Source organism: Epinephelus fuscoguttatus, linkage group LG2 (assembly GCF_011397635.1).
Source record: "Epinephelus fuscoguttatus linkage group LG2, E.fuscoguttatus.final_Chr_v1".
Lineage (NCBI taxonomy): Eukaryota > Metazoa > Chordata > Actinopteri > Perciformes > Serranidae > Epinephelus > Epinephelus fuscoguttatus.
Window position 1 is genome coordinate 31,235,152 of NC_064753.1, and position 15,851 is coordinate 31,251,002.

A 15,851-nucleotide genomic window follows, 5' to 3' on the forward strand; every position below is an offset into this window, starting at 1 on the left:
GTTGAAAAGTTGGTCCTGAGTAGAGTACACATCAGGTGTGTACACTAGTGGACCGCTCTTTAATGTGCCTCCAAGGAGCTTTTAACTGGTTATAAACCAGTCTCAACTTACTTTTGCTTCTACATAGACAGCAACGAAGCCTGCCGCAGACAGCCACAGATCCAGCTTCGCTGCCATCTTTGGCCCACAGTTGGAGCTCCAGCCCTGACAGCAGCAGCTCCTCCTCCAGCCAGGAGCAGAGTTTCACCTCGCTGCTCCACCAGTCCCTGCTGATAGTGGTCCCAGGGGCATCAGTGTCCATCTGCTGCACCATTTTCTACACTGTAGCACAACAAAAATATCATGAAGATGATGTTGTAAGAGTACTGCCGCATATGGAACAACATTACTAATGTTAAAGCTGAATGGGTGGTGGTGGTGGTGGTGGGGGGGGGGGGGACAGGCAGTTGTGCTCAGGAACAGAACATCAATCACACCTAATATGAAAACGCCCTAAGTGGACATTGAGTTTACTGTAATTTACTAATGTGTTAATTTTTTGTGAAATTATCTTTCACATTCAACTTGATTATTGACTCTTGATGTTTGACATTCTTCTTTAGAGCAGCTGCTGACGCTCAAATGATCTTAGATAAGGAAAAAGAGTAGAAAGAAATACTACTACAGAATATATCTACAATGCTGTGAGCTGCTCTGCCAGGAAATTACCAAAAAGGCAGAACAGATCTGAGTCTCAGTCGTGTGTTTACATTGTCGCAGCAAAATCCACAAGCCAACAGGGCCCACACTGATAAGATAACTATAAAACAAGACTGGGAAGGTTTCCATTAAAGGCTGGAGTTAAGGTGTCTTGTGTTATAGAGTAATTTACACTTGCACAAACTCTATCATTTTAACCCCAGGGTGACTGTTCGGCGTGTGACCTCTGTTTCACTGTCATTCTAGAGAGTGGTGCTTCTGTAAGAGCCAAATGGACGACTGCTGGGAATATTGCAGGCTTGTACCCAGACAGGCAATTTTCCCTACGGTGGGATAATGGCAGTAAGTGGGGGGGTGGTAAGATTTAGTCATATACTGTACACCTACTTGGAGGGTGGTGATTTTATTCCACTGCCACCATCCAATATATCGCCTCATTGGTGTTGATTACAGACAGCTCCTGGTTTCTTGGTTTTGCCATCTCACCTCCTACAACCTAATTTGAAGGCAGTTGTTTCTTTTTTTTTCTTCTTCCAGTGTAATTTTATCTCTCTCTTATTTTGTTATTTTACCACCATATAGGAAAAATGCCAGTTATTTTCCTGGTGGAGCAGAGCTGCTATGAACCAACTAAACTAAATGTAGGAGAGCACAAAGTAAACCACAGATACTGTACTGAATGCTGACCTGCCTTATCCTAATCACTGACATTTATTTATTATTACCACTTCTAAATATTGAAGGAACTGACAGCAATTAATTTTACTGAGATCGTATTTATGATTTAATGCAACAAATAAATTGAACTGATTAATTGAAATATCCTGACGACATTATAGAGTCAAGTCTTAAACCTGGTCTCTATCTTTTGGTAACAGTTTATGATATTTCTACACATTCATGAAGATTAAGATCTTTTGGTATGTGTTTACATAAAAGCATTTTGAGTATTTAAATACCAAAATCCATCTCATCTCTCTACAAAAGTATTTTACACGATCTATTCTGCAGTCAGGGATATAGACGTCAACATTTGGATGGATTATCTGCATGCCAAAATCTGATATTTACATTTACACCTGGTATTTCTAAGCATTCATCTACATTCTCCCTGCACAGTGATCGCATCATGATATGCAAATTCGCTGGGCAGAGCTGCATCAACAAACATGACGCATGAAGGTCAAGCTTAGTGATGTGGGTTACTCTCGATGGACAGTCATGACCTGCGAGTGGAGGGTTATATGACAGTAGGCGATGGTTACTTATCCTTGGAGAACTTAAAGTTGAAGTATTGCAAAAAAAATCTGGTTTATAAATAAAAACCAACTGCAAGTGAATGAATCGTGCAGGCAGGTCTCATTCACTGTTCTCACTTAAACCTATAAAAAGTAATGCACTATAATTTGTATATAATTCACAGAATGGTGAGCCATGAGGCTTTGATCACAAGACCTCTGTGCTGCAGGCTGTCCTCCCTTTTATGTTGGGAGAAAAGGAGGAAGTCAAGAGATGTACAAGAACAGACAAAGTCCACATAGGGAGACAGTCGTGTTTTCGGAAGGGTCAAACAAACACAGGACTTCGACCCAATGAGACCACTGGTTGTGTTCCTTGTGAAACCAGTAGTCAATGTTATTTTAATACACATAATGTAATGTCAAGTCACAACACCCAACCATACTTTTCCTAAACTAATCTAACTGGTAGGGGCACAAATTAGCAAAATATCATCTGAACAATTATGTGAGGATACGTTGAAGATCACAATGTACACAAACTGTAACTTAAAAATCTTTAAAATATCTCTAAAACTTCTGTTTCACTGGAGGGATGCAAAATGGCAGCGGATAAAAACATCAAATCTCATCAAACTTGGCTTTACATTCACACAGGAAGCAAACTCCGGGCTCTCAGGTGAAAGTCAGGGGTTGTTGGACCCATCCACCACCCCTACCACCCACCCTACTCGGACTTTTGCCGCCTTAACTTTCATTTTTGTTCTGTCGCATTTCTCCCTGATGCCACCAGGCACTGTTGAACAATAATGGCAACCAGTCGTGTATCATGCCAACGTGAAAAGACGGCTTTTCTTGTCAGTGTCTCACGCCGACACTGACCAACGACTGCTTCTGAGTAAGTTAGGTAAAATTGTGGCCAAACTGTAAATTTTATATTCACACTTTGGATTACTTCAAGAAGGTTCTCTCTTCTTTTTGAACAAACAACATGGTTTATACAATTTAGATTTCACCATCTAAAAGATGTGGGGGGAGAAGTACGGTACATTACATATATTGTTTACATTTATGGGGACTCCCTCTTGGCTGTGACAGGGTGTGTTATACAGCAAGACAGAAATGAACAGGTGCAACACTACACCTGTTACAGGAGGCAGCAAAGTTGGTTTTGTGTCTCTTCTGGCTTTAGACTTTGGGGTAGGTGAGCTGACATCAGGTCACCCTGCGCACCACCTGACACAGCAAGTGGTGCTTTGATAATGGGTCAGACATAACGAAGAGGCTGTGATCAGCTCCGGGAAACACTAAACACCTCTGATTTATTTTTGGCAGCTTAAAGGTGATGAATTTGGGTAAACTCTAAAGAGGGTAGGACTTGTAATTAATCCTCTCAATGTCATATTTTAATCCCTTGAACTAAGTTTCAAATTGAAAGTCAGCAAAACGCAGTAGTAGACCCTGGCTGTGCACCATCACGCTATTATCCAACATGGCTGTCTTCTTTCACAGTTGGATCTTCTTCCCATGAGACCTGCAGGCCCTGCGTCAATCACAACAATTATTCAAATAGCCTTGACCTCAGTGTTTTTCAGTGAGAAGTCTTTTTATAGCAGGCGGAGCAGCAGAGATGGGCGGGGAGTGAGAGTAGGAGGGAGGGGAGTAAAGATGTGGATAGAATGAGCTTTCTGTGGCCGCCTCAGTCTGTTCTCCAACATTGTGAAACTCATACATTCTTCAGTCTGTCAGAGGGGGAGCCACAGGCTGACGCATGTCTCTCTCCTCACACAGACAGTTAATGGTCACAGCGCCTGGCTCGCTTCTCTCTGCCAGAAATGGAGACATAACAAAAAGCTACAGTCAGAGGTAGATGAATATCCAGAGGTTGTGCAAAGTCATTTACTTTTTGGGGGAAAAATGAGTTATTGCTTCATGCTTTAGCCTACAGCTCATTTTTCTTCCTTTCTTTTCAGGTGTCTTATTTTTGTCTTTCTCTTTTGTTAGGTTTGCTGCTCATCAAAATCCCCCCAAACAATCCTCAAGAATAAACATGAGCTGGTCCATCAAAAACTACACCAACAACCAATTACTGCAAGAATTAAATGATCATAGTTTTGAATAGTGTTTTAAAGGAATACTTAAGCGACAAAATGGGCATTAGCATAGTAATTAGTCATGACATATAACCTTGAATTTATGAAGAAAACTCACATGCCTCCATTGATTGATTTGGGTCCACATTTAACAACGGCAAAACCTTATCAAAATATCTGTTTGCAAACCCGCACACAACTTGTGCAGTATAATCCAAATCTCATTTATCCAGTTGAATGCTCAGTACTTCCCCAACACATACATTTTTTAGTGACAATGCATGTGCTTGGGAAGTACTGAGCATTCAACTGGATAAATGAGACTTGGACTATACTGCACAGGATGTGTTAGAGTTTGTAAACAGATGTTTTGATATAGTTTTGGTTGATTGATATGTTCGCCGTTTTCTGCGGCAGGAAACGAGACAAACAGCCTGACTGATTGATTTACAAATGGTCATTTTGTGGGTGAGGTTTTCCTTTACACCTCACATTTACGGAATATTCTGAAGCCACAGAGTGTTACATGCAGTGGCATAAGGAAGATACGACGGGCCCCAGTGCACACTATTGTTATGGGCTCTGGTGCATGCCATTGTGCATGTATTGTCTTGACACAAATAGAGACTTGACATTGGACAACATCAACATGCATATTACCCAGCGATCATTACTGCGTATCTGACAAAAATATCAAAGAAAATCAATCTTTTAATTGAACTGACTATTTTAAAAAAGCAAAAAGAAAGAAAGTAAACCATGACATAGAAAGGTTTGCCATTTTGAGGACATATATGGCAAATGGCATCGTTTTTAAATTAGGAACATTCTTTTATATCATTCCTCTTTTAACACAGGAATATATTCAAGGCGACAATCTGAATCACTTGCAAGGGCTCGCTCTCTTGCAAGTGCCCCTCCAGCCCACGGGCCCCACTGCCTGCACTGTCTATATTATGCAATAATCCAAACAAGGTCAACATAAAAGAAAAAAAAAACATTTAAAAACACACAAAAAATCAGGTTTTATATCCAACCTCCTACTAGCAGATCAGCTGCAGATGTAACAGAATTAGGTCTGAAACTTTATTTTCAATATTGATATGATTAATTAATCTACACATTATTTTTTCAATGTTTTTTTAAGTTTATGATATGTCAAAAAATATTAAAAACAAAACAAAAAAACAACAACTGCACATCACAACTCCAGAGTCCAAGGTGATGTCTTCAAACGCTTTGTTTTGTTCAACCAAAAATGTCAAATGAAAGTAACATATCCTCTAATGTGAGAAGCTGGACTTGTTTGTTTGTTTTTGCTTGAGAAATTTCAGTTAGTTGATTATCAAAATAGTTGCAAAATATTTTTTTGTCAATCAATTCATCATTTCCACTCTAAACGACGGTGCTGCCTGGTGTTCCCCTTCATCAGCATATCAGAAAGAATATCGTCATTGTGTGTATTTGCAGAACGTTTACCACCAACATTTTTCCATATATCATATGTATATTCTTATAGTATCCCTGCAAGTCAAGGCCTTGCTTTATAATCACCCACAATACAGATGGAATAATATAGAAATGTTCAACAATGATCAATATTCCTCATGTAAGACCTCTGACATGAAGATAATTAATGAGGGCAAGATGTTAAGAACTGTTTAATTACTTCTGATGACTGAATACATTTACATTCTCAAAAAGGTGGATCAAGTTTCATTTTCTCCACCATATCTTCACAACTATAAGAACAGTGCAGAGATAATTATAGGTTTTTAGTTTTTACAGAATATGGGAAAGATTTTGTTAGTGGTCAAAAAGAAAATTTTACTGTAAAAAAAAATCAGCACAAAACAAAAAACAGTGTTGCCTCCTCTTACATCAAGTTGTACAGTACAAACCATGTGGATTCAGTTGTTGATGGCTGCGTGACACATCATCGTTATCATCACTTACAGTACAGAGTCTTTATCTGCCTTTGTTGTTATTGTTGTGTTTTGTCTTTTCATCTGTTAGTGGGCAGCCGGAGTCTTTGTGTCTGTCAAAACACACCCAGAAGGTTTATCCTGTATGTGGTTCAGACACTGATAAATGACAGTACTTCCTTCTTTTGGCTTTTGTTTCTTATAGATTAATAAAAAAACAACTTAAAACAACTTTGGTAGCTATTTGGACTTTTGATTATCATCTGTTCACAAAACATTATTATAGTTATTGATTAATATGTCAATAATTTAGTAATTTAGTCTGATCAAAAGTCAGGAACAAAAATATATCTGTTCATTACCACATTAAACAACAACAGCAACAACAAAAACTCACATCTGAGAAGCTGGAAGGTCAGATACAGAACCAAAAAACTGTTGTATACACACACAGACACAAAACACTAAATTCCTGTAAGATTCAATGTCAGCAGCCAATTTATTTGTTATTTTTTTCTTACCTTGTATTCATCGACTTCTGACTCAGGCATTTCTTATTTCCCACAATCCTTTTCAATTCTGTCTTGTTGTGGTGACACTGCTCTCTGTAAATACTTGGATTTCACATAGTTCAGAGTGAAATAAAGAGGCACAAATCGAATGCTCAAATACTGACACTTTTCGAGATTAGAGAAAAACATACTGTGCAAGTACATCAGAAAGTGACGGGAGTATGTCACATAACCTGGCCTAAGTACATTAAGTTACGAGAGGTACACACTGACTTTTTGTTTCACTCAGGACACAACCGGAAGTCTCCCAGGTGAAGGTCCTGTGTTTGTTGACCCATTTACCACCCTGACTTTTCCCGCCCTTTATACCATGGCCACAACATCATCCACCACCCACTGTGTGACATCACAGAGCTAGAGAATTTAGGCCCGTTTCCACTGAAGAAGTTCCTGGTACTATTTGGGGGGCAGGAACTATTACAGAATGTCCTCTCTCTCGGCTCTCTCAACCGCCGTGTCTCCACTGAGAGAGTGGAGTCGGAGGAAGGTTCCTGTAAAGTTACGGGCTCTGGATGTGACATAATCGTTGCGCGACCATTTTGACCGGGGTGACGTAGGGACGCCGTTAGCCGATAGAGGTGTCTGTAATAACTCACTAAATGGCCCATGAAAAAAATATTTTTTCCAGCGGATGTCTTAGTTACAACATGATTGAGCTAACTGGAGTAGTTTCATGTCGTATCCGACAACGGGAGGCTTTTAACAGATGACGTCCTGATGTTAGCTTTGCTGCTGCTGTTAGCTGTCCCTGTCAGCTGCAGCCACTGATGTTTTCTAGACATCGTGATTTCCCAAAGCTGAATAAATACCACACATAGCAACACAAAACTGCTTTGCTAGCTCAATCATGTTGTAACTAAGATATCCGCTGGAAAAATATTTTTTTCACGGACCATTTAGTGAGTTTTTTTACATGGCAGTAGAAGCTATATGAATGAGCTAACCCTCGTCTGCTGAGTTTTAAAAATGCTGGCTATTTTGTTGCTTTCTGTTGACACTACATCCCTCCTTGAGTATACCCAATCAGCACCAAGTAATCCCCAAGCCCCAGCCAGGAGTCTTTCGGGGCCCTTCTGACTACCTACTCCGAGGCAGGGACTTGTTTAGCCCCTGTAAAAGTTCCGGAACTCTGTCCTTCGGGGGTGGTTCCTGCGGTGGAGACACGCACCAACGGCTCTGGCCCCGTAAAATTACCCCGAAGTTCCTGCGGTGGAAACGGGCCTTTTGTGTGTCCATCAAAACAGGCATCCTTACTGACTTTCCATTTGCACTGTTTCCATGGTGCCTGCACATAATTTCAACATGGCGTAAATGTCATAAATGTATTAAGAGGTCGTGGTCATTTTTACATTTCTGTGAGACAAGGTTAAGTGGGCTAGGACCAAAGCTAAATTTGGCCAGTCAAGTGAGAGCACCTGAGCTGGTAAGAGGCTCATGGAGGACAGGTGTGTGAGCGTCATACTTGATCTGTGATCACTCCTGTGCACATGCTTGCCTGGGTCCTAACAGTCCAAGGGAAGTGGCAGAGGAAAGGTCTGAGTGTCTTTTAATATTAAACTATTAGTTGTATTTAAGTAAATTGAACTTAATAACGTGTGGTTTTATCTGTTAGTGACTGTAGCAACTGACATGCCGTTTCCGAGCATCCAAAATTGACGCTGAAGGGCTACCTGCAGCATCAGAGCTTGACACATAGGGACACTGACCAAATGTCTGTATTTGATGAGTTTTGAATGAGACTCTTTAAGAGACTGGCTCGTATGTTGAGACAATAATTAGTGTAAGATAAGATTTATTTTCGTGAGGACGTATCCAGTAGATTGTCTTGTCTTTCTCTGTTTATTATTTTAATTTTGCTCTTTACGTTAAATTTGGAACTATTTAATATCGTGCACCTTACATGCAGATGATGAGAGTCATGATTAAGTTTGGTGGAGTGATATATTTAAGATGTGAGATGCAACTATTGTTGTCAATGTTAAGTTGTCCTACGTTCTTTTTCGGACATTAAAAAGTGGATCAAGTTACCCAGAGAAGCTTTGATAGTTAATTCAGTAGCTATTAAGTGTATAGGTAAGACAGCAGAAAGAAACCTGCCTTTCATTAGCATATAACAAAACAAACCAAATTCCAATTTCAATAAGATGTGAGAAAGAGCAACACTTGAGGAGGCAAAAAAAAGAAGAAGACCTGAATGAAACTCCTGAGCCACAGGTTGGCCGTCCCTGGTTATCATCATTCATAATTGTTAAGTGTCATTTGAGGTAATTAGTGAGACTGTGAATGATTGAGTCTTCGCTGATGTACTGAGCGAACACTCGCAAGCTGGATTCATTCACTGTGTCCACCTCTGTGCTCCTAAAGCCTCAGTCACACCTGCTGTTGACACCAGTGCTGTGCACGTCTCTAAAATAAAATAAAGACACCATTGTTGTGTTTTCTGTTGTTGAAATAAAACAGATAGAGATCCGAATGTTTGTTCCTGCATCAGGTGCAGACGCTCGTCCTGTGTCTGCAGGTTTGTTAGCAGCAGGTGAGATGATGCTCAGTGTGTCTGCCTGCAGTTTCAGAGAGACGTGATTCAACAACAGTAGCTATTAGTTACGTACCTGGTAGTCAATTTATGGATTGATCCAAGTCTACAATAATAGCATCGTCTTACAGTATATTTACTGTTATCTGAGGTTACTGTTTCCATGGCGATTGAGAATTTGCAGTCGTAGATAACAATAATTTATAATCACTGATGTTCCTGTCTCACCATCTTCTTCTCCTGCTTCGAGCAACAAACATCAAATGTCTTATATACTGACAACACAGAATTTTAGATGAAAGAGATTAAAGAAAAATTAACAACTTTAAAGAGAGTATTTTGGTATGTTTACATCCCATCAGCCACCCTGACACTGGTTATAGCGGAAACTGCAATTGAGTCTGTCTCTTGCCGCAAATAAACCGTCAAATAAAACATTTGCCTCAAACATGGATGAGACATATTAGAGTTTTAATGCATGTGAGTCTTTTGAACACTGTGTTACGATAAAAAAAAAAAGAATATTTAAACCACAAATTATTCGCTCATCCACAATATCCAACCAGAACATAACTTACATGATATGTAACACAGTAATACCTCGATTAAAAAAATACTCAAACGGGGGTGCCGGTGGCTTAGTGGTAGAGCAGGCGCCCCATGTAAAAGGTTGTTGCCGCAGCGCCCCAGGTTCGACTCCAGCCTGTGGCCCTTTGCTGCATGTTACTATCCATTAAAGGCTAAAAAGCCCCAAAAATATCTTAAAAAATAAAATACAATTAAAAAAGAATCAAACGTAGAAGTCCTGCATTCGTAATATCTTAACTTTTAATGTCTTAACTTTTTTTTTTTTTTAATGACATAAGAATTACTTTCAAAATGTACTTAAAGGTCCAGTGTGTAGGATTTACGGAAACATATTGGCAGGAATGGAATATTATATGATAAGTGTGTTTTCTTTAGTGTATAAACCCTTGACAATATGAACTGTGTTTTCATTACATTAGCTTAGCATTAGCACATTAGCATTAGCATGAGCTGTTTATATCTACATAAGGAGGAGGCCCCTGTCTACAGAGTCCACCTTGTTGTATTGCCATGTTTCTACAGAAACCCAGAATGCAAAAGCCAACACTGGCACCAGAGAGGGCCAATCACGTTTTGGTATTTTTGCATTGCCACTGCAGCTAGCAGCCTCTCCACGACAAGACAAACAACGTTGGAAAAACACTAATTTGTAAAACCCTATATTTGGTGTTTTTACCAGTTGCAAAGCAAATGCAACACATTCTCACTCCGACCTCATCACATATCGACGTTTGGTCATGGACCACATTCAAATATGATGTGTACCCTAGGTATGTTGGTTGTTGACCTGCTGGGACTTTGTGTCAAGTTCTGCCTATTCCATGCGTTGTCTTCTTTTAAGATAAACTCATTCAAAATAAATGCCCTACATCAGTACAACACTGCAAACTGATGTACTTTTTCCTTCAACAACTGACACGTGGTTGGGTTTAGGTTGGCTTTATAGTCTTATGGGACACGAACGCCGCTCTTCCGGTTGAAATTCGGGGTTTCTTGGACCCATCCCTCTCCGTCACCCTTCGGCGCCTTAACGTTCATTCTTGTCCTGACATGCTTTGTTCAGTGGTGTCTGATGCCGGAAGTCACTGCCCAAGTGCTGGATTTCGACGACTTCAGAGTGCGACCTGGTTGTTAAATCACCTGGTGTTATGCTAGGCAGCACCTCCAAGATGTTGCCATGTTGTGATCGCAACACAAATTCAGCCAGTCCCTTTGAATTCTGTGTGACCTTGACATTTTTATCCAATCACAGCAACTTTGCAAATGTGACTGCTGTTAGCGTCATACAGCTAACTTTACCCAATGGCAGGTTAAACAACAGTGTTGAGCTGTTTTGGTGCCAGTGTGAGATTGTGGGGACCCTTAAATGGCTCGGTGTCGATGTTAACTGCTTCAGCACACCTGGATTGGCATCAAGGCGCACTATTTGAGAACCACTGGTATAGCCCATGCAAACTGGACAGAGATAGCAAGAGATTAGCTCATGGAGAGGACCCTTTAGCTATTCTGTGCAGCTTCAAACGGCAGCAGCAGCCAATCATTGGCAACCAGCTGTCAGTCCCCACAGACAACCCTCCGTAAGGGAAACACTGAAAAATTCATAATAATACGCTCTGCAATTTCCTTACAAAAACCATCAGTAAACATCACAACATACATGCCAAAAATTCAGGCATTTCCAGCCGCAATAATCCCCAAAACAGCCAGCAAAATCTTGGCGGGACTGACAGAGGCTAAATGTAGCCTTGATCCGCTATAACTTGAAGCAGACAAGAGGAGCAGATACAAAGTTTTAGTGATCTCACTTCTTTTAAACTCCACACCCCCAGATTTTTTTTTCATTTTCAAACCTGTGTCTTTGTGTAAACGCCTTTAGTTAGATTTCTTCAACATGACGACACTACATTCTGCATACCAGGTAAAATGGTGGCAGTACAAAAGACCACTTATAAATACCAAGGCTAAACCTTTCAGGAAAAAAACATTCCTCATTAAGAAAGATGTCACTAAAAAAAATGAACATCTCCCCCGTGTTTCTTTATTCTTTCCTATTTATATGAACACTTTTACGCATCAGTGTGAGATGAAGTCGTGAGTAACATCTTCTAACCCGTGTTCACCTCCTGGTACATGGTAAACAGTATGATTCAAGATCTCAGGGAAATAAAATAGAAACAAAGTATGCAAAAGATTAAAAGTCACAACATATTCCACATCCACTGATGTCAAAAGGGAGGGGCATTCAAACTCACGATATGGCATCATTTCATATTAGATTAAAGCAGCATATAATTTTAGACACTGTTAAATGTTACTTGCGCCATTTAGTTTCCAAGGTAACAGGGAGGGTATATTTAGAGTGCACTAAACTGAGACAGAAGGAAAAAAGTGTTAATAATCTTGATGGAGCAATTACAATTAGTCAAAGTCAAATAGTAAAGATCAAAACACCTCATCTGCTTACAGCTGAAGGTGAGACAATGCTCAAGAACAACCACTCAGCTCATTCAGCACCACTTCTGACACTTGCGTCATTCAGTATTTAGTGGCATTACTGATTCATATGGTACAGTAGAGGTTTCACTTGAGCGACTCATCAAGGGAGGTTCAGGGGAAATACAGACGTCAATGAGAGAAGGTGTTTTTTTTTTGTGTGTTTGATATGTTGAGATCTTTGGAAGCAATAACCACCCACTGTGCTGCCAAACATCAGCAACGCAATAAAATCAAATTTACTGAAAAAGCACACAGAAATTAAAGTTTTAATTCATCACAGTATCGTCCAGGGTCATAACAGCTTGTAACAGGTTGTAATTTGAAATTGGGGTGTAATGTAATTGTAATGAGAAACTTGTGTGTGGTTTCATGTATATTTTATGACGCAAAAGGAAAACGACACAAAGGTTACACACTTTTATTTGGTTTTTACTTCAAACTTAAAGCTGTCACACAATTTATGGCTCTTACTTTAGTCTGGGTTTCTCTGTGTTAACACAAGGTGAGAGAAAGACAGAATGATGCTGCCCAACAGGATCGGGATTCAGACGTCGTAACTTCATACCTGTAATTCTATTTAAAGTTTTTCCACTGGGAGTGAAACTTTAGTTATATACAGTGTTGGGAAGGTTACAAATGTAATAGGTTACAGATCGTTTCCTTTTTTTTAAAAAAAATGCAATAAGCCATGTAACTATTTCAATTACATCCTCAAAATAATGTCTCTCATGTTTAATGACTTTTTGATGTCTTCTCTTATGTGCCTGATTGTGGTTGCATCAACTCACCTGTAAACATTTCCTCAGGTTTGACGTTGAGCATTTCAGTGTTGACAGCATTTTCCCTGCTGGTAGCTTATGGCCCTGGTCACACAGAAAGCGTTTTAGCAGCTTTACATGCCTTTTTGTAATTGATTTTAATGAGAATGAAGCTTTTTGCTCGCTGTTTTTGCATTGCTACACACCTCGCGTTTCTGCGTTCCAGGTGCCTGGCGTTTTTGCCGGAGCGCTCTGAACTGCTCAAGTTGAAAAAACTTCAACTCGTACCGGAAAAGCGCCCAATGACATCTCTTTTTTCCCATTGTCCAATTGGATGATTTGAGAGGCGGGCCTTCTGTGGTGGTTATGTTGTGAACAATGGACAAGAAACTGGTGGTAGCAGCTGCTGGATACCCAGGGCTATAGGGCACAATGATAGGCAGCAGGTTGTCAAACTGCCCCAGTCATCCTAAAATATGCCTGGAAACAGCCATCATAAGGCGAAGCTCCTGGACCCACTGGTGGTACTCCCCGTGATCCACCCCCTTTTTTAGGGTCTCATGTACCCACACAGATCTCTGTTTCCCTGTGCCCAACAAACTATTTGCTGACAGCCTCTCACCCCCAACCAGAACTACAGCAGGGACCCTCTGCCTGTCCATTTTAGGAACTAGATATTTATTGCTGTGAAATAAATAAAATAAAAAAATAAATGGTAGATTGATTACACAGGAAGGTTAGAGTAAAAAGATGATGGCACGGTTGCCTGGCAACAACAAAAAAGCGCAGCAAGCTTCTTTTTTTTTTTTTTTTTTTTTTTTTTTTAAAAATGTGGCATCCAATTTTTTTTTATTTTTTTTTTAAAGGTAGTGCAACGCGCCTCATGTTTTGCAACCTTCAAAACGCTTTCTGTGTGATCGCGGCCTTACACTGTACAGTAATGTAAAACCCTTTTCAGATTTCAGAAGGGAAATATTGTTGAATGTCTGGCACTGAAAGGCGTTCCTGTCTGACGACGCAGCCAGCTGCCTTGGCGTAGTCGGCTCATTCACACTCAAGGTGCTCACAGCAATGTGTATTGATTTGATTGGCAGATGAATGGTGGTGCAAATTCAAATAAGAAAACCAGCTGAAAACAACACTCAGACCTGGAGTGCAAACTGTTGAACGAATGGAGCCTGTCTGGATGTAGAGACAGCTCATTGTGAGCCATCCTACCCTCAATGGTGTTGCACTTAAATCTGTCCCAACTGCTTGGCTGACCTGCGTTGTCCAGCAAGAAGTCAAAAGAAGGCATCTCTGCACAGTGAAAAAGAATAAATGGTCCACATATAAGCTTTTTACAAAAAATATATTTGGATGTACTAAGTTTTAGTTGTAAAACTCAAATATGTAAGCAAAAATAAAGAATTTCTGTTTAACGTCTCATTGCCACCCTCAGTTTGGCGGAGCGTCCTCGAGGATTGTCTTGTACGTCGTCCTTTTCTGGGGTGACCACCTTTTTTCGCACAGGAAGCCAATAAACACTTCCACCACCTTGTTTTTCAACCATCAGTTTCTCCTTTCGGTTGCCTTGTTTCCTCGGGCTGAAGTGATACTGATCTAGATTGGACAAGTCGTCTCCCTGGAGGAAACGTTTGACCAGTCTGTCTTCTAGCGAATGAAAGGTGATCACACAGAGACGTCCTCCAGGTGTCAGTGCCGCCTGGGCAGCACGCAGGCCTGCGTGTAGCTCGTTCAGCTCATCGTTCACAAAGATACGCAGAGCCTGGAAAGTCTTAGTGGCCACATGTGCAGGTCGGTGGAGTCGGTCCTTACGTGCATAGAGAACAGCTGCAGGAAACGATCCTAGAGACAGAGAGACGGTCAGAGTGAGTGGATCCTGTAAAAACTGGATTATTTAAGTCTAATGCACTACGACATGTTGCTGTTACTGTATTTTTACTGTTGTTTCATTTGAATATAAAATTATTTAAAACAGAAGGCACATAGAGTAATACAAAAAAGGGAAAAGGAAATTCTCAGTGTAAACAGAAAAATATTTGGAAATGTGAAGCTAGAGAATGAAGATTTACAGCTTTAAAGAAACATAAAAAATTAGATCTGAGCACATGCAACACTGCGGGAGACAAGAGGAGCAGATGAATGACGCAAGATGAGCGTGATTACTTTTAACGCTACGACAATAATTCCATTAATTGACTAGGCCATCAACAGAAAGTTAAAACTATTTTGAGAAGCGACTGATTGTTAGTCAACAATCAAACTGATGTTCCGGTAAAAACAATTTGATGACATCACCTTGGACAATAATAAATTCTGAGGAGCATTGTTCTCTATTTCCTGATATTTTACTCACCAAATGACAAACAGAAAAGCTGACAGTGAGCATCTGTCGCTTCAGTTTTGGAGCACTGTTGACTTTTTTCTTCCAATTCAGCATGTTAAATTAGTGGCAGAACCCATTGGTGAATGAAAGCACTTTACTGTGCAGTTCAGCTTAGTGTACGTGAAGAGAAAAGGAAACGAGGAAAGCAAACAAATGGCTAAAGTCAAGAGGGCGTGGGATTTAACAAAATTTTCAAAATTTGTTGTTAATACGCTAACTGGCTAACTAGCATCCTGAATCCATCCTGTCGATCTTCCAGTTTCCCTTTTTGAATGACAAATACAAACTACCACCGCCTCCTGGAATGGGCAGTTATTTCCTCTCACGCAGGCACAGAACGCACATGATAGTTAGCTTTTGGCTAACTGTGGTGTGTTCAGGTGCAACTTTTTGGCCTTGACACGGGAGACATGAGGCGACAGCCTTCATTGCCACTAGTTCTTCAGTGTCTGTTTGGTGTGTCTGGGCCTTTAGGAGCGGTAGTTTGGAATATCTAACTAACTCTGGAGAATCTTCAGTTAATACAGTGTTTTTTTTCTAATCAACATAATGAAGGGGCA

General features: G+C 40.3%; 1 protein-coding gene across 1 annotated transcript in view; it reads right to left on the reverse strand.

Moving 5' to 3' along the window:
• Positions 1–13,742: 13,742 nt before the first annotated feature.
• mettl15 (methyltransferase like 15) overlaps positions 13,743–15,851 on the reverse strand; it is a 75,580-nt gene continuing 73,471 nt past the window's right edge. The window contains exon 6 of the mRNA XM_049595790.1: positions 13,743–14,750. Within this exon, the coding sequence (XP_049451747.1) occupies positions 14,320–14,750 (431 nt within the window). The 3' untranslated portion in view covers positions 13,743–14,319. The remainder of the gene's footprint in view (positions 14,751–15,851) is intronic.